Source organism: Gavia stellata, chromosome 8 (assembly GCF_030936135.1).
Source record: "Gavia stellata isolate bGavSte3 chromosome 8, bGavSte3.hap2, whole genome shotgun sequence".
Lineage (NCBI taxonomy): Eukaryota > Metazoa > Chordata > Aves > Gaviiformes > Gaviidae > Gavia > Gavia stellata.
Window position 1 is genome coordinate 35,850,439 of NC_082601.1, and position 18,341 is coordinate 35,868,779.

General features: G+C 39.8%; 1 protein-coding gene across 1 annotated transcript in view; it reads left to right on the plus strand.

Annotated features, from left to right (window-relative positions):
- Positions 1-5,282: 5,282 nt before the first annotated feature.
- COL5A2 (collagen type V alpha 2 chain) overlaps positions 5,283-18,341 on the plus strand; it is a 111,681-nt gene continuing 98,622 nt past the window's right edge. Inside the window, exon 1 of the mRNA XM_059820814.1 lies at positions 5,283-5,528. Coding sequence (XP_059676797.1) covers positions 5,426-5,528 — 103 coding nt within the window. The 5' untranslated portion in view covers positions 5,283-5,425. The remainder of the gene's footprint in view (positions 5,529-18,341) is intronic.

Sequence of the window (18,341 nt, forward strand, 5' to 3'; positions counted from 1 at the left end):
CTAATGTTGAGTTTAATTTAATTGAGGCATTCTGAAGGAAAGACTGCCAGTGCAAATAATCGTACTGAGCTTATTGGGTTTGGAATTGCCCATAGCAAAAGCAGATTTATAGTGACTGACATAGTCCAAGACCCTACACTAGCAGTTTAAAAGCGACGTATCATCCTACTTCCCCAAATTAAAACTAACTGAAACAACATTGCAAAGTTTGAATGTAACCAAGAAAGCTATATTTCCTCCCTCTTCTCTGTAAGGACTTAAATCCATTTATTAAACCTTCCTACCCAAAAGTTGATGGGAAAATTCTCCTGCAAATGGGCAGTAACATTACTGATGTAGCATTGTTTAAATTTCTAGCTGATAATAGTTTTTTGGTGGATTTCTCAGCAGGAAGATTAGGATTTTGAGGTGATGCAGTTTGGAATCTAGCCCATTTAAAGACTGGATTTAAAAGTAGCACCATGTTCCTCTGTTTATATTCTTGCCAATTTCTGTAGTTTCCTATTACATTTTCTTATTTTAAATAACAGAATTTTCTGTCCTTTTACTATGTGTAAATTTACCTGTATAAAACAAGAAAACTGATTCCTTATGCAGTAAAGAGTCTTAAAAGTGCAAAGTGAACACACTTCAAAAGGAAAAGAACTATTTTTCTCTCATATTATTTCAGTCGTGTTCATTTTAATGGTTAATTCTAAGAAATAAGAGTAAAACATTTTATGTCGACTACATTCTTGTGAGTTAAAAATGTGGTATGTCTGCCTTTTTTTTTTTAAGTGTGTGATTGAAGCACTTATACAAGGTGGAAATTTCAAACAGTACTTACCATGGATTTAAATAAGATTTGATAGCAACTCTCAGATTGACTTAAGCTCACTTTGGTGAAGTTGCACTGCTTTTCAAAATCTTGCTCGTTTTTGAACAGATACTTTTTGAATTCAAGTACAGCTTCTTATCAGTTTCCATGATTCCACTGATTTCCTATTGCTGCTAAAAGACTGGTCAAGCATCTTATTTATAGCAGATAGCTTGGTCAGTTATATGAAGGCATTTTTTGTCAGCTTGGTACACATTATTTTAAAACAGGAGCACTGTCACACTGTATGTGAAAGGTCATTAAACTCTATTGAAGAGAGACCCTTATGGATATTGGAATTTTAATTACTCATATGTATGCATGCTCTGAAGCATCCTAAGCTAATAATTGTTTTTTCTGGCCTGACTTGCAGATTTTGAAAGGTGTAAGCCTGTGAATTATATTTTAATATATCTCTGAGTCCTCACCATTACCTAATAGTATTCCCTGGCTTCATCTGTCAATCAAAATGCTGTTTGAATTTTGAGTAACTTTGAACTTCATGTGATTTTTAGGTCAGATTATCATACAGCCCCTACTTATTGGCTAAAACATAGGAATGGATATCAACAGACTGGGTATTAGGGATTATTTAGTTATATTTTTTTCCAGTGTACTGTATCTTGACATTTCCACGATTGTCCTAGCTTTGGGGACAGCCGTCATTTCATGAAGACTTTTAAGAGCATGTTATAAAGGAGCACGCACTGCTTTTGTGTGAAGATTTTGCTCTTGTTTTGTTGTTTCTCTTCATTTGATATAAAGAGCCTTCAAACTTGAAAGCGTCTGGTTGCTCTAGTGTGAAGCATGAAGCATTAGAAAGTGATCTTTTAATCATGTCATACTACTTTTTCATCTCCTGGGAGTCAGAAATCAGCCACAAATTGGTAGCTGAGACCATCCCAATTTCAAAGAACCTCCTGCTTAGTAGAAGGTGACTGGTTTTGTGTCCTGTGTTTCCGGATCTATTGCTCTGCTGAGATGGACTAGAGAAAGAGGAGAGTATTCAGTCCTACCACTCCTGCAGCGGCTCTGTCTACTAAATTTGGGTTCATTACATACTGTAAGCTTAATGTATAACAATGAGTAGATTGAAGGTGCACTGGAAGGGAATTGGCTCCAGGAGTTGGAGCCCTGGATTCTCTTCCCAAGGAATTTTCATCTTGTGTAAGTTTTCCTTGGCAGAGAAGAGAAATGAGCTCCAAAAAGTCTGTATCTGGCTTTACTTCTACTGAATGTATGACCTTAGGCTAGTTTGCTAAATTCCACATTCCTCTGTTCTTACAGAATCTTAAAAATGATGGAAAAAGTGAAAAACGGTTGGAGAGAAGTTGCAGCATAAATATACAGTATTATTCTATGCAATGTTGGTTTCTCCCCTGTTGAGAGGAGGAGGGGGAGGTGACACTAAGCATACTTGGAATTATTTATCTGCCCACTCTTAATTGCTTAGTCTGACTCTGTTTACAGTGGTACTAACTAAAGAATTTCACTCACTCAGATCCAATGTGATGCTATCAAATAGCTTAGGCTTAGAAGTGAATTTGTTTAAATGAAAAATGATAGACTTAATGACTAGTTACGATGCTTGTAATAAAATTGAAAACCTCTTTAAATGCACATCCGTGGTGAAAGGAAGTATTTATAAGGAGGCATAAGGGATTGATTTGCTAAGCAATTTGCATCCTTTTCTGTTTTCTGTTGTTTGTCTGCTTTGGTTACGTGGCATAATTTGTTGGTGAGACCAAGGCAGAAATAGATTTGAAGGGCAACTTTTAGATATTACTATAGGAATCTCTCCAAAGGAGAGACTAGACTTGAGATGGCAGAAGGTATCTTTGAAAATCTCTCAGATTCCTCAGAAGTGAGTTCCATTGGAAATGGTAAAAGGGGTCCTTCTGATTTATTCCCCCCGCCCCTCAATGAGCTATTGGGGGGTGGGGGGGGAGTCACCATAATTCAATACTGTTCTTGTTCTGGTGTTTTTCTCAGAAGCTGCAAGAGATAATGATGGTAAGGCTCATTCTTGCTGTGAATACACTAGGAATTCACCAACCTGTTGCAGGCTTAAGACTTGGGGAAATAAGCGTGAGAACTTACTATCTGATTTTGAGGACAAAGTTAGCAACTATAAAGGCAAGTTTTACCAGTGTGTGGCCATTTCTATGATTCTGTGGTAGAGTCTGAATTCCCTGTGGTTTCATTGTAGCTTTCCTCAGGCTGCATGGAGGACTTTCAGCTGTGAATTCTCTGAGCAGTTGTCAGCTTTATTATAAGAAATTTCACATAAATCCCTTCCAGTTAGTAGCATATAGTTCAGAAATACCTACATGTCTGTTGTCATGGTTTTTCTTCAAGGAGCATGGGAGGCTTTTCAAAACACTGTCCATATTTTCAGCCTTTCTCCTCTTAAATTATTAATATTAATATTACTGTACTTAATACTGTAAGTGACAGGTTACCTCCAACTGTGGGAAACCTTGTGTAGTGTGGTTTTTAAAATGTGTTATTGTCCTTTTCTAATGCATATAGTGATTCTGCATTGTGTAATTTCATGTGATGATTTAGCAGTGGCAGTGTGCTGGGTTATGGCTGTAAGCTTTCTTGTTTGCTGCTCTCTCATAACTCATGTGCATGTAGAATAGTGCAAACGGCAAAGGTCAGATGTGGTTCTAAACTAGATACATCATCTGATGTTTCTAGCCAGTATCACATAACATCAGCTTTCCAAGGGAGATTTCCTGGGGTTCTGCTGAAGTGTGACATCTAAATAGATCACTTTTGAGACTAGCAAACCAGTGCAAGTATTCATGAACCTTTCAAAACAGAATTTCACCTATGACTGGGCAGGTTAACAAATGTTAACTTTCGTTTTTCCAGTTCTGAGTTTCTCAGTTGATACTTACCAATGATTGTGATTGCTTTTCATAGGAAAATTGCAGCGGCTTGCACAGCTTCAATATTTCTATTCTTTCTCATAGCTACCACTCTTGAGCAACGGGGACTGTGGGATATTACACTCCTGCAGTGAAACCCTGTATGAGTTTAAGACTGCTGTGTCAATACTGCTTGGTGCAAGAGAGCAGGGAATTTTGATTTTGTTCTTTTTCAGCATATTTTTACGTTAATCTCTAGTTTTCCTACTGGAGTAGGTACGATGTAGCATTGCAGTGCTATATCATTTTCTGCGTTACATTTCCTCTTCTGGGCCTGCTGCTCTTTTGAAGGAACAGAAGAAAACTTCATAGGCTTTGGGATGCTGCGTTGCTAGGAAGTGCAAAATCATGCTGTGATGACCAGAGTGGGCTAGTGTTGCCCGCCTGCACAAATCCAGGCAGGGAGGTTTACTTTTCACCTCATCCTCTTAAAATGGGATTGTTCTCAAGCTGAAATGGCTAAAGATAGAAAAACTTCCAGCAGATGAATCTGCGTTTCTCTGCAGCAGGTATAGGCACCCCCATTCTTAGCAAATGAGGGGATTAGTGATGGAGCTCCACAGACCATAAAACGCTGTGGGAAGAAAAAAAATCTAGCATCCTCCTCCCAGTTGCAAGTGATATACAAAAGAGAGATTTACTTAGTGCCCACGCTAGAATGCTAATTAAGGCGCATTGTTAAGGGCTAAATACTAGGCTGGAGCTTAGGCAGGTTTCCAGATGTCAGGGAACAGAGGTGGAGAGCCTTGGAGAAAAGCAGGTAATTGGATAGTTTGGATCATCATTCTGGTGTTAGAAATGTAGAGCATCTTCCAGAGATTTGTGAGAGCCTTCCCAACTGGTAGGAAAGTAAATACAGAGCACACTAAGCATATGAGGAAAGATTATTCAGAAAATAATTAATCTGAAAAAGATTATTCCTCTTTGGGGGGGAAAGGTGGTTATTTACAGGTTCCTGAAACAAGCTGCCATGGTAGCTCTGTGGCCCCTCTCAGGGGACTGGAGTTGTGTTTGATAGTGCAGCCTACAGCAAGGCAGAGGACAGTTATCGAGGGAGAGGAGGAAATCCTCGTCTCGGCAAGCTGGAAGGGATCAAGTTCCTAATAAGGGTATGGGCTCCAAATGGGATTATACCCTCCATTCCCAGGAAGTGCGGGCTGGGTGTGTTAAAAGCAGAGCTTTCTCTTCCTGACAGCTTCTTACGGAACTATGCTTTGCTTTCTTAATAAATGGTCCTGACACGGCACATGCACTGCACAGCAGCAGGAAAATATCCTGCAAGTGTACTCGTAAAGAGAAAAGTTCAAGGAAGAGTGAAGCCAGCTCTGATTCGGTTATTTACCATCAATCAGACTGTTGCTTGGCAGGGAGTGGATGAGTAGGAGCCTGAACGAGCTGAAAAGGGGCAGGAAGAGAAGTGGAGGCAGCATTCTTCCTATTTAAAGCCGCATCCCCTGAAAGGAGTGTTTGCAGATTGCGCTGGAGCTGGTGCTGAAAAAAAGGGCTCGTAGACTTTGTCCTGGAACTGATGCTGAAAGGCAGAAAGACTCCCCAGCTGGCTACATGGTGCTAAAATAACCTTACGTTTCTGCGCTTTTTGCTGCCCAGGAGGATACATGTCTAGTATCTAGGCATGATGGCAATCTGGGTACAAACGAGAACTTTTTTCATCCTTGCTGCTTTATTAGGGCGATTCGTAACCATAAAAGCGCAAGAAGAGGAAGACTATGACGGTGGTGAGTTTCTCTCGCTCCCTGCCAAAAAGATGTAGTAAGCCCCCCCCTCTTTGTATGCAGCGTGCTTACTGTGTGATTCGGGTAACAAGCGGGATGGAAAACCTCCGGGGTGCAGGAGTAACAAGACTTTTGCTTTTATATACGGAGCAGGGGGCAGCGAGGTTTGCGCTTCGGGCTTCTGAGCGGGAAGCGGCGGGAGGCTCTCGGAGCCCGGCTGTTGGGGCGCCCGCTGCGGCGCGGGAGGAGCGGTCGGACGCCGAGCGCTGCCGCGGAGCACTCGGGCTGAGCCCGGCGGGGCCGGGGCGGGTGGGAAGCGTGCAACAAAAGACCGTGCTGGGGACGGGGCTGAAGGCAGGCTGCGGGGCGGGAGAGCGGCCGGGCAAGCCGAGCTGGGGGAAGGAGCGGCAGAAGCCTCGCAGGGCGGAGTCGTGGGCGCTGAACTACGTCTGCTTTCTCACGTTCTTTGTTTTAGAGAAATACAGAATCGCGGATTTCCCTTTTTCCTCCCCCCTCCCCCTTCTTTTCCTCCTCCTTTCTTTCCTTCCCCGTCTCCTTCCCCCCCGACTCTCGCTGGAGGGGCTGTCTGATCCCCCGGGGCAGGCTGCGATGGCACACCGCCTCCCGCCGCCCCGCTCTCCCACCCGCGGGCTTAGCGGGGCAGCGGCGAGCTGTAGCAAGCTCTCTGAAGGCAGGAGCGCTGGCACGCTGCGTACCTGACCTTTCTTAGGCTGCTTTATATCCGGTTTTATTTAATATCGTTTCAATGCCTGCAAGAGAGGGATTGATGGTCGGGAGAATGCGTAGTGACTGTATCTTTCATCAGTCTGGATGGATGTCGTGCTGTATGTTGGTTTCCTGAAATGTGAGCGGACTGGTTGTGGGACAGTCTGGAGCTATTATACCCCTCAACATACTTCCTAGGCTTCTCATCTGTAACACCGGCTTCTTTTCCAAATAATGCCCAACAAAGGGACTAGTACGTTAGTCTACAATACAGTTGGCAATTATTTTATCGCGTATTTTCAAGGGTTTAATTTTTCTTGTAACTGAACTTCTCTGGCAATATGCTGCATTGCACAAGTGTGAGGAGGAGTCAAAGCCTGATGAATAAAACAGTGCAATAGTTCCGAAACTTTTGTTCTGCAAAGCAAAATGAGACTCTCCTGATGATGCACAGCTGTGTAAGAAGTCCCATAGAGGGGGCACTTTGTATAATCTTGGGACTATAATTCATATGCTTGCCATAAAGGGAGACGTATATTATACATTTTTCAGATACATATAATAACAAAGAAAATGCTTGTGAAAATATTGACTTCATTTTTTTTTGGTATCTATTTAGTAAAAATGATAGGGGTTTTTACCTGTTTGGTGGGTTTTGGTTTTGTTGTTGGTTTTGTCTTTTTTTTTTTTTTAAAGGTGACTTTTATGTGAGATTTCTGGGGGGTTAAGTTATTACGTGTCATTTACTAGTTTGTTGCTATTATGGAAATTACGGGATGAGCCAGTATTGTAGCAACACCTTCTGGGATGTACTTCCCATACACTGGTGGCTGAGGAAACTCAGAGGTACGTGGTAAGTCAGACAGCAAAATACATTGTAATAAATTAGTGACATCTGTTTGCACTTACTTCACTTATTCATCTTCCTGTTTGAGAATGTAATAGCTTTTTTCTACCATACATACGAGGAAGCTGCTTCTCCAGTGTTCATTATATAAAAATAAAAACAACCCCCCCCAAAGCTATCTGAGTGTGTTGTGAGGGATGGTGCACAGTGAGGAAGAAGGGGGGGGGGGGGGGTCCATCCTCCCTGTTGGTCTGGTTAATTGCATAAACAACGGGTTTTCAGTTTTGATTTAGTTCCTGACTGAAGCCGACAAATGCTGCAGAATAGGGAGGTTTTTACCCTTAGTTTGTCTTGGGTTTAGTACTTACTTGTGCAGAGGTCTAAATCAGGGTACCTTGTATTGTACCGCAGGTGATTTTGTCTATACAGCTGCTTCACTTCTCTGCATTCTGTTGGTCAAATGTGTCACCTGAATATGGGTGCTATGGTAAACAAATATTGGAGGTATGTGGGGAAGCAAGGAAGGCACTTAAGGAAGCTTAGATGAGAAAAAAACATCAGACTTCCAGAAAAGTACGTAAAACTTTCACCAGTCATTTTTCATGCCAATCCTAGAAAAAATGAGAAGGATTAAATACTGGTTGTCAACCTCTACCACAGTGGAAGAAAGAAATAGCTTTTGCAGAAGTATGTTACAGAATTTTTCACAATAAGTGTGAGTGATGTTGATAGATAAATTGATTATAATACAGCAGGTAAAATGGTTTAAAAAAAAAAAAATAAAAGAACTGTAGTACTTCTTTAAACCAAACATACTGCTTGACAATTTTTTTTTTTGGCACTTACGTTGCTGCGCTTTTAAGTAATGCCAGTTTCTATATTCATTTTTTCTCTTGGAACCATTGCAGATTGATCTGTTTTGCTCAAAAACACTTGGCTGGTAGTGCTATATAGTGCACACACTTAAAATGCATGTGAAAACGTGAAAAACGGACACTTTCAAACCTACTGCAGCAAAATTGGTAATTTTGAGACTGGCTGTTTTAAATGTGCCTATTTAAAAGTTGTTTAAGAATAAAGTCAGTGCTGCAAAATCCTAGAAAGACTTGAAGATCCTGGTTTTAATTTCTGTGTAGGGACTCAGACTTGTTCAGAAACGCAGCAGGGCCAAAAAGTGCCCAGAAGATGGCTGAAATTATGTGCTGTTTAAGCACTGAATACTTGGAAGCCTTGAACCTTTGGTGTAGGGATTTCCACACACTGTATAATTTTTCCTCTTTCCTTAGGACTCAGTATAGTGGAAACTACTAGCAGAAGCAGTGCATGCTTCTGGGATCCTTTCCCATCCCCTTGTGAGTGTAAATGTGATTGCTTTCTTCAAAAAAGTTATTTAAGAAAACTAGAAATACACCTTCAATGGAAAATCTCTCTGTAGACTTGAATCAGAACTGATATCGTGGGAATCACCTCTCTCAAGAGGATTTGTCTGTGCAAATTCCACATGAGCATGGCAGTGATGGTCTGTTGCCACCATCTCCCATATTTCTCACTGCAATCCTATACTTGCCTTTATGTTCTCATCAGTTTCTGCAACACGCTCCTGTCAGTGAATTTTGCGGTGATTTATCCTTCCCTGTCCCACTCTTGTGGTGTCAGCCCTACTTCAGCTGAGATCAGCGTGAGCCCTGGTATTGATTTAAAAGTATGTAATTTGCCTTGTTCCACAGCGTGAGCAAGCAAAACCAAAACAATGGTCATGCCATTTGAATTCATGATCCTCTTTGATTTCTTAGAATTCTTGAGGTCTTTCACTTTGCCTGGAAACCATGCAAAGGAGAGAGGAGAATGGATTGTACTTAATGGAGACAGAAACAGCTGAGCTGGTTGAATGGGGGCTATTAAATATGTCCGTTATCCCCTCACTGATATTAGAGACGTTATCTTCAGGGAGAAAAGAGGTTACTACGGTGCACAGTCTCCGCACTGGCACAGGTGTTGGGAAAATCCGCTGTAGCTATGAGGAGGTAAGAGAATTACTGAGCATTCATGCCAGATGATTCTTTGGTTTTTATGCGAGTCCTCAAAGCTCCTAAGGAGAATAATATGAAAAGGGGCAAAAACAAAGTCTTGCTAATTCTCACAATTTTAGCAAGGATCTTATGATACTTGATTATTTTTTTTTCTCCAAAAAGTTCCAGATCCCAAGATCATTCATTTATACATGTACCTCTACTTTCCAAATGAGAAAGCGTGCATGTGTGTGTCTGTGTGCATAGGTATCTATGTTTGTGGGTCTAATCATAGCAACCAACTTGAAAATAGAAGTGATTATAGCTCTAAACAAGCAGAAAATGAGAATCCATTATTAAAAAAAAGTCACAGTTCTTTGGGGACTGACTCATGACTTCTGAAATATTTGTGGTTGGCTCCCCTGCCTGTAAAAGTGTGGGAAGGAGACTCTACACAGAAATTTCCACAAGAAGAGTCCTCAAGAAGATTCCTCCTGCTCAGACTGAGTAAACTTTTGCTCAAAATGATGGAATACATAAAATTGAGGGGCACGTTAAGCTATCCACATTAGCTTGTTGGTGGTGTGTGGTTTTTTTTTTTTTTTTTTTTTAGAAAATACTTTGTGGTTGAAGAATAATTGCGTGCTGCAGTGGTTAGTGGAGGCATTTTTTTGCCACAATGTTTGCAAATATAGATTATTGCTATAGAAACCAAATGGTCATTTCATGCTCTCCTTCATGTTTTGGCCTGATCACACTTCATTTCTTGGTGAAGTCCTTTCATCTTTGCAATTTGTTTCAATATGGTAACATTCTATTGGGTTGATTTATTCATGTAAAACATTGCAAGATGGGTCCTGTTTAACAATAATGCATATTAACATAAAAATAAGCCTTTTTCAATTTCAACTTCTTTAGAAGTTTTCCGAAAAAATAAAAGTTCACCAAAACCCTCAATTTACGACAAGTTTACCTAGGAAAACCCTGCTTATGAACAGCACCTGGTGTTTAAGTAGCATTTACTATTTCTATCTGGCTTAACTGGAAGTTACATGATTTTTCTGTGGTTAGAATTAGAACTGGTCAGCTCACCACATTTCTTGGTTTTTGGTGTTTTGTGAGAAAAGAAACACAGGGATTCTTGTGTGTACGTGTGGGGAAGCAGAAACTCTGAAGCAGAAACTCATGCAACACTATGATCCTTTAAAAAAACTGAGCAGATGTTCATGGCCTGTGTGCAACTATTTTTCCATATGCAGAGAAAGGCAACGAACTCAGTGCCAAAAAATAATAAAGTAATAATAAAAAATAGTCGAAATTCCAACTGGAGGCATGTGATCTATCCTTATATGTACACTGATTGTTTCACCCATGTTTGTCTTTGTGACCCTGCACATTTTTGTGTGTAAGGTCCTGATGATGTAAATTTTTTTCTCAAAAATTCTTCTTGGAAAGAATAAATCAAAGTGCCAATCCAATGGATTCTCAGTTGGGTCAGTGAAGAGAGACTGGGCTTGCACTTCAACTTATTTTATAGACAAAAGAACCTATTCTTAATCTAATGCACAGGGCAAACCCAAGTATCCTTTAGTGTAAAATGAATAAATTAATCAGATTAACTTGGAATTTCAGTTTTTGACAAAGGCTTCTTGGAGTTTGAACTTTCAGAGCACGAGGAAAGATTGTTGCACTCGTTGCCTGAAATCTCAAACTGCCAACAGACCCACCTTGTTAAACTGCCCTTTGAAAGCCCTGGTGAGACTGTCATGTGCAGAAGGTCTGGTATAACTTGAACTGGAATGTCTGATGCATTAATTCAAAGCATAATGAGAAGGGAATGAGGAAAATTTGTTTCTCTCAGTAGTATAAAGTGAGTGTTCTTCAGTTATTTAAGAAATCAGGTACTTCCAAGCTGGAAAAAAATGCCTTATGTAAGTCACGTAACACTCTGAAGAGGAGAGGTACCTTGGAGGTGACATTGTGTACTGTTTACATTTTTAGTGTAATCAATACATTCTGTGTGTACAAATTATACTTTTTCTCTACAGTTTTTGTCACAGATTATGTTCTATGATTTAGGCTTTTCCTGACTTAAATTCTGAGTAATCTGAAGAGTTAGTGCTGTTGCTGGACTACCAGAAAGGATAAATCAGTGAATACTGTCTATAGGAAGTGACACAACAATTTGTTCATCTAATTTCTTGGTTTATAGGTTGATTTATGGTTATGAAAACAATAGCATGCAGGAAGCTTTGGATGCTGATAAGCCCTTGGTGCTGTGGTAATTAAAAAGTCCAAACTGTTACTTACAATTATCTTTTCTGAGTAAGCAACATACATTTTTCATAGCCTGCTGTGCTGTCTTTTATTCTTGTAGTGAGAAACAATTCCATTATTCCACTATCCCACCCGCATTTGCTGCGGAAAGGTCATGTGTTATATAAGCACGAAGGCTAAGAATGATTGTCAGAGGGCCAGCGGTGGGATACTCTCTGTACAGGGAACCTCCATTCATGCAGACCCTTGGGATTCCGTTTTTATTAGCTGCTGAAGATAGGTCTTGTCTTTGGAGAGCTGGTCTAAGGTTGTTCTTTGGCCATGCTGCTGCCAGCTGAAACTTGATTGGAGTTTTGGAGAGTTGGTATTTTTCTGCAGCTTTGTGTAAATAGTACAGTTGGGAGAATGATATAATGGAGTTGGGTTTATACTGAAAAACTTCCACAGTGTTTTGTGTCTTCACCAGTTTTCGTTTATAGCCTTTGGACTATGTAACAGTAGCATGGGAGGACTAAAGGATTAATTTGAATCTCAGTGCCCCTGTTCTTTGGATAATGTGGCTGAACAGAAACACAAGCAGCTACTCTGATACTGCTGGCAGGAATTCAGGGTTTTGGACGTGAACTCATTTAGAGTAGGAACAGAAGAGTAAACTGTCTCACTGAGGCCTGTTCCCTGCTGTGCAGTAGATGTCTGGCTGAGAAGGTCCATACAATATCTTCTCCGAATACACTTCGGTCATGAAATGTTTGCCAGCGTCCTTCAGCAAGCAGACCCTCTGAAGTGAAGGATTAAAGGCACAATGACAGTGTAGTGCAGGAAGAGATTAATGGAGATAAAAGGTATCATCATGAGTCTGTCCTGATCCAGTTGCTCCAAGGTTAATACTGGACGTTAAAATGGTAACAAAAATACAGGCTAAAAGCCAGGAAGAAACTGTTCTTCATTTGTGGACAACTCCTGTCACCTGTCCCTGGATAGCTGTATTATACAGATAACATCAGAGGTTATGCTGAGAGTTTTGTTTGAAGCAGTCCTTTCTGTCCCAGAGATCGTAGAAGACCTTGATTGATATTTTTTTTTTTTTTCAACTAACTTACCAGTCTGAGGTCTCATGTCTCTTGTTTTTTTTAAATATCCCAGCAGGCCAAGAGGAAAATATTAAAGGAAAAAATTAAAGCAGAAGCAGTGAACAGAAGTTGTTCTTGTTTGATTGCCCACTTTCCACTCAGCTTTTCTTAAGTATTTTCTTTACAGGGTTCTACCAAATCTTTTGATGTAATGAAAATGTGATGTAATACTGTAGTGAGTTCTATCCTGTGAGAATTATTTTTGTCTCATTTTCTGTCTATCTTAAAGTGGTTCTTCCCCTCAGCTGCAGTGCCTTAGGTTTTCCAAGTACTGAACCTCATGTGTTCAGTGGCTGGGTAATAGCATCCCATGGCATGTTGTTGAGATAAATAATTGAAATCTCACTGGCAAGAGAAACTTCCTTTAGACTAGGATGTATGATTAGGTTTATTAGGCATAGGGACAATTTAGCTGTCTTTAAGCCATCAGTGCTATTTTAGAGAAATCAACTCACCCTAAATTATGAACATTCAGTTACCTGAAATATGAATTGTAATTATTCTTAACAAACAATGAAATCAATAAACATGTATTCCTTTTTTAATCATGTATGATCTGTCTTTGGCTTTCTCACTTACATTAATGACGAGCCTCCTGGTAGCAAAGATACCATTGAATAGCTGGGTCATCTCACTCCTCCCCTAAGACTCCTGGAGGTTTCCTGAAATTCCTCTTCCCATCAGAAAATGAGAATATACTTTAATGTCAGATATCTTCACATGTGTCCTAGTCCCAATGGTAGTGATGCTTCGCGCAAGAAGTTAAGGTCAAGAAAGGAGAATATTCTCTGTGGTAGCTGTGACCAGGCCCATAGAAACATGCCAACTAAATCAACTAAAATGGAGATTAACCACTGAGGGCTCGAGGTAGCAAAGCATGTTGTGCTTCTGGGGTTGTCCTGGCTTAACGTCGCCTAGCAGCATGACTGCTGATACTGATCTGGCTGAAGGTGTCTTTAGCTGTCAGGTATTATTTCTACAAGAAAAGGTCATTTATTATAGTTCTGGAAAATTCATCATTTATTCATCAGGAAGTTTGAAAATCTATTAGACTTCAGGTCTTTGGAGATATTGAACAGATGTTTCCAAAATATTTTAGGGGTCAGACTTGCAGATGGTACTGTAGCATCTCTGTGTCCCCTAAGGGAGAACTTTTTAGCCTCATTCATTGTGTGTACTGTTGAATTATAATTTACGTGGCTGCTGTTACAGGGGAAGACATTACAGAGTTCCCTCACTGGTAATTTTACAAGGCTATTGCTTGATGGCTTTATGCTGTGTTGATGTGAAAGCATTTGACTGCTAGTAAAGTGTTTGGTTCACTGTCTTATGAAATCTTAAAGTTAGTGTTGCCTTGAACGTTGCTATTATGAGTGGTGGGAAAATTAAATAAACGTACGTGATTAAAAGTAATATATCTTCATTGTGGATGAAATCTCGTGGTTTCACAGATGGTCTTTTGTAATCTAGATCAGGAAAGAAAGAGGATGTTAATGAAACTCACAGATGATATTGAGGAATGAAATACTTGCCATCTGTGCAAAAATATGGGTAAAATATACAAAGAGGAGAATTATCTTAGAAAAGTGTAGGCTGGAGCGATGATAACAACAGAATTTGCATTGTGCTCTGTGATCAGAGGGGGCTAAAACTAAGGATGCTATTTTTTGTCACATAGTAGGACTTGGTAAAGAAAAATACAGTTCTCGTGATCCATTAGGCAGAACAGCATGAGGAAGAGGAGGAGAGGCTTTTGTTCATCCTTCAGTGATCAACTCCAATGCTGGCCTAAGTGGTAATTTATGGGGAAAAAATAAGATGATAAAATGGAACTTTAGGGGACCCAGACTTGAATAGGACAGATATTCTGAGACCAAATCTCTTTTATTCAAGGTTTTTGCCTGTGCACACCTGTCAGACTGAATAATCCTCAGTGTGTCCAAAGCTCTGAGAAAGGAAGGTGACGGGAAGCAAAAGAGGCAGGAATTTCCAGAGAGGCATCGGGTGTGAGATGGGGTTTGTACCTCTTGAGGAGCCCTTGGCTCTGTGCGACTGAGGCGTTACTGCCCTATCGTGACTTCAGGCTGTGGAAAAGGAGTGGAAATAGCATCTTCCACTCCTTCAGAGGCATAGACAGAAAGTAGTATCTCTTTTCCTCTGTATTAGTTTTCCATTTAAGGAGTGGCTTCTTTTATTACAAAGAAACCAACTCCAACACACCCTAATGCATGCATTGAAAGATCTCTGGATTTCTAAAAGAAAAGGTAATCAGCTTCCTAGCTTCATGATGCAGTTAAAGAACCTCCAGTGTTGAAGGTGTATTTTCTTCAACGCATGCAGAACATGGAAGAGCTTTTCACATGCTATGTATCAGCCTTGACAGTGTTTCTTTAGGCATGTGAGGCATTAAAACAATTTTTTTTGACAAAGGGCTTACAAGACGGAATTGTTGCATTATGCATACTTTGTATCGTACGACACAGCATCTGATTTGTTAGCCATCCTGTACTTTACGAAACTGAACCTTTAAAAACAGCTTGAGTTGTCTGAGTAGTGAAGGGGAATGCATATAGCAACAACTTCTGAAGGTACGGTTAAGACTTTCATAGACCCAATATTCAAATCATAGCACTTTGAGATCATCATTACAGGCAAATCATACAAAAGACTCCCAGTTTTACATCTGAAATCTCATTTTGTCCATTAAAGGCTTTTTTTTTTTTTTCCAGGAAATCTTAGTGAAAATATATTTCAATTTCAAATTGCATGCACTAGGAAAAAAACACAATTCTGAATGTTATGTATTGCTCCATATTTATTTTAAATATCTGTAATTTAGAACTCTCACAAATCAGGAATGTTTTGGGCTGTAAACTTACCAGTATACATGATTACATTTTTAAAAGAAATTCATGTGTGTTTGTAACTTACTGCATGTTAAATTGTAGAATAGTGCAATATATAGTGTGTTAAATATATGTACTGCATTTTATATATATATATGTATGTAAAGTGTGATATCTTAAGACATCAGACATTCCCACTGTATGGGAATTACATCGCAAGGCAGACGCATCTCGCTGGTGAAAGTAATGGAGGATGATTTCCATATGTTTAAATGCTTGCTTTGGCAAGAGTCAGAAAATACTGGAACATGCATTGGCAACAAAGGAGGGGAAGAACCTGATGTAAGAGGCGTCAAGCCTGGCGACAAGCAAAGCAGAACATGGAAAATGGAGCCATGTGGGGAAGGAATAGCCAACATGACAGTATGGCAGCACTCAATATTGGAATTATACCAATGACTGGTAGAGTGCTGGAAGCCTACTTAAAAAATTAGGACTGAGGTTAGACAAATTGTTTTTTTTTTTTTTTTCTTCTGGTTGAATCGTTTGCTGTAGTGATAGAAAATTTTATCTCAACCTGGATACTGAGATTGAGTAGTTTGGGCATGCTTTGATTTTATGTTGTTACTGTAAATTGCAGGACCTTCCTATGAATTTGTGCAGTGCTGAGCACAAAGCATCCTTGATCTGAAATGAAGCCTTAGGGGTACCACTGTAATATACATACTGAGTCATTGTGCTAATAATATATTTCTTGAATTGCATGGATTTTTATGTGAATAGATGACTAGTTTCAGAAGTGGAATCTGGCTCCTCAGCAAAGAAATCTCTAGACAGTGAATCACGTAAACTGTCACTTGCTGTAAGGTTTCAGTAAGCGTTGGCCATCCTTTTAGTGTACAGACCAAAACTTTGCAGCTTTACCACATTGTATCAAAATGTTCACACTTTTTTGGGGGCAGGGTGGGATGATGCAGAGAGAAGAGTTAGATCTTGATCCCTTCAGGCTGCGCATGTTTGCCCTTATGAAGAATGCCGGGGCCAACCAGTGTGAATTGCAGTGCTCTAAGTTTTATTAGTGATATCTTTTTCTAATGGTTTTAAAATTGAGCATATGGAGTATGTAGTTCTTTGGGGTGATGTTTTGTTTTGGTTTGGTTGGGGTTTTTTGTTGTGGTTTTTTTTTTTGTTTGGTTTGGGGTTTTTTCCCAGCTGTTCTCTGTTTCTTTGAGCTTTCCCTGGTTTCCTAGGAAACCTCTGCAGGATGGAATTTGTTTTACAGGCACAGTGCAAGATAGGCAGTTTATTTTGTTTGTGTTTGAATGTAATGAACACAGAAAGTAAATATTTGGTGATTTAAATCTCCTATTCAGGAGAGTACTTTAGAACCTAACTTGAAGCACGTGAATAGCCTTATTTCTTGTAATGAGATGACTGGTACCTAGTTATGTTTGCCTAAGTACCTTAATGAATGAAGACTTTAATTATTTCAGTTTCTCATTTGAAAGAGGGCAACAAACATCAGGATCTATTCATCTGCAGTAAGAATTAATTAGGAAAAATGATGTAGCAGTGAGATACTTGTAATAAAAGAATAGTTATCTTAAAAATGTTTTGTCAATTAGACTGAAAAAAATTAAGTGCACATAGAGGTTATTTTCATAACAGCAATGTTTTTTAAATCTATTATCACTGGAGTATTAGAGGTATGCAAACTTTTTGTAATCAACCACCATGTTGAGTTTTGGTATCTTTCTGCCCAAATTCACATGATTTTGACTGATGGCTGCTTCCAGTCATGAGTAAACATCAACCCACAAACACAGTCCAGTTTCTGCTTTCAGGGTCAACCAGGAGAATCTCAGTGGCTTTGGTTTGAATTTGCTCTGTGCTCAAATCTGATGCAGAAAAGGTCATCGCAGAATCTTGGTGCCGAAGAACAAGCAAGTGAAGGCTTTCAGGGTTCTAAAGGTGATTTGTGCACTTGGTATGACAGACAAACTCCTGGTAAATTTTACATGAAGCTGCAAAATGTTCAGTAAAGACTTAACTTTGCGGTAGAATTAAGCTTGCCTAAACTGAATAGTGACTTAACATTTGGGGTGTGTGTAACATCCTAATCTGTAGCTGCCTGGAAAAATGCTTCAGAAGCCCTGGGCTGGAAGGATGGTACTAGGAGGGAACGTGACTGCGCCTGGAAAGGGGAGGCTCCTACAGTCCTGTTTTCTAACAGGACACAGCTGTGGTTTACTCTAAGGTCCTATAAATGTCAGTGAGTGTTGACTCAATGCCATGAGAAGAAACTTTCTGGTGTGATAGTTCCCTGCCTTTCTTTACTGGGACGGGAATCACAACTGAGCAATTCATGACATACAATTTCAAAATGCCACACAAGAGAGCAAGATCCTGCTGCTTTCCTTCGTGTCTGCATCAAACGTCGCTGCTTTCAAAACCCCAATTGCTTCATTGGGACTACTTGGCGAGTAGAGTTCTCTTGAGAAAACGAATAAGACATTCTGCTTTGTGCTGCCTTTTTTGGTTTTCTGGTTTTTTTTGTAAGCCTGCTTATCCCATAGGTTAAATATTTAAACATCTGAAAAACATGAGTCTGAAAATATAGCTGAAAATACATCACTGCTTTTGAGATAAAGCTGGTCTGTGGGCTGAAAGATGACAAGTTGAAATGAAAGCATGCGCTGTTGGATAATATGTTATCCAGATTTACTAGTCACCAACTGATATTCAAATTAGCTGGGAAAGTCTTAGGATCCAGGATTGTATAGCTTCATAAAATAGTTACTTAAGGGCTTTGCTCTTGGAGAGAGCTGTGAGACCCTGTGCAGCAGTTATTAATGAATTATAGTATAAGTATAGGCTGTCTTGAGCCCATGTGTAAAGTCCATTTTCCAGTTTGTCCTTTTGTTTCCACCCTCACAGAAGAAAAAATAGGTATGGTTTTAATGGATCCCCAGTATCTCCCA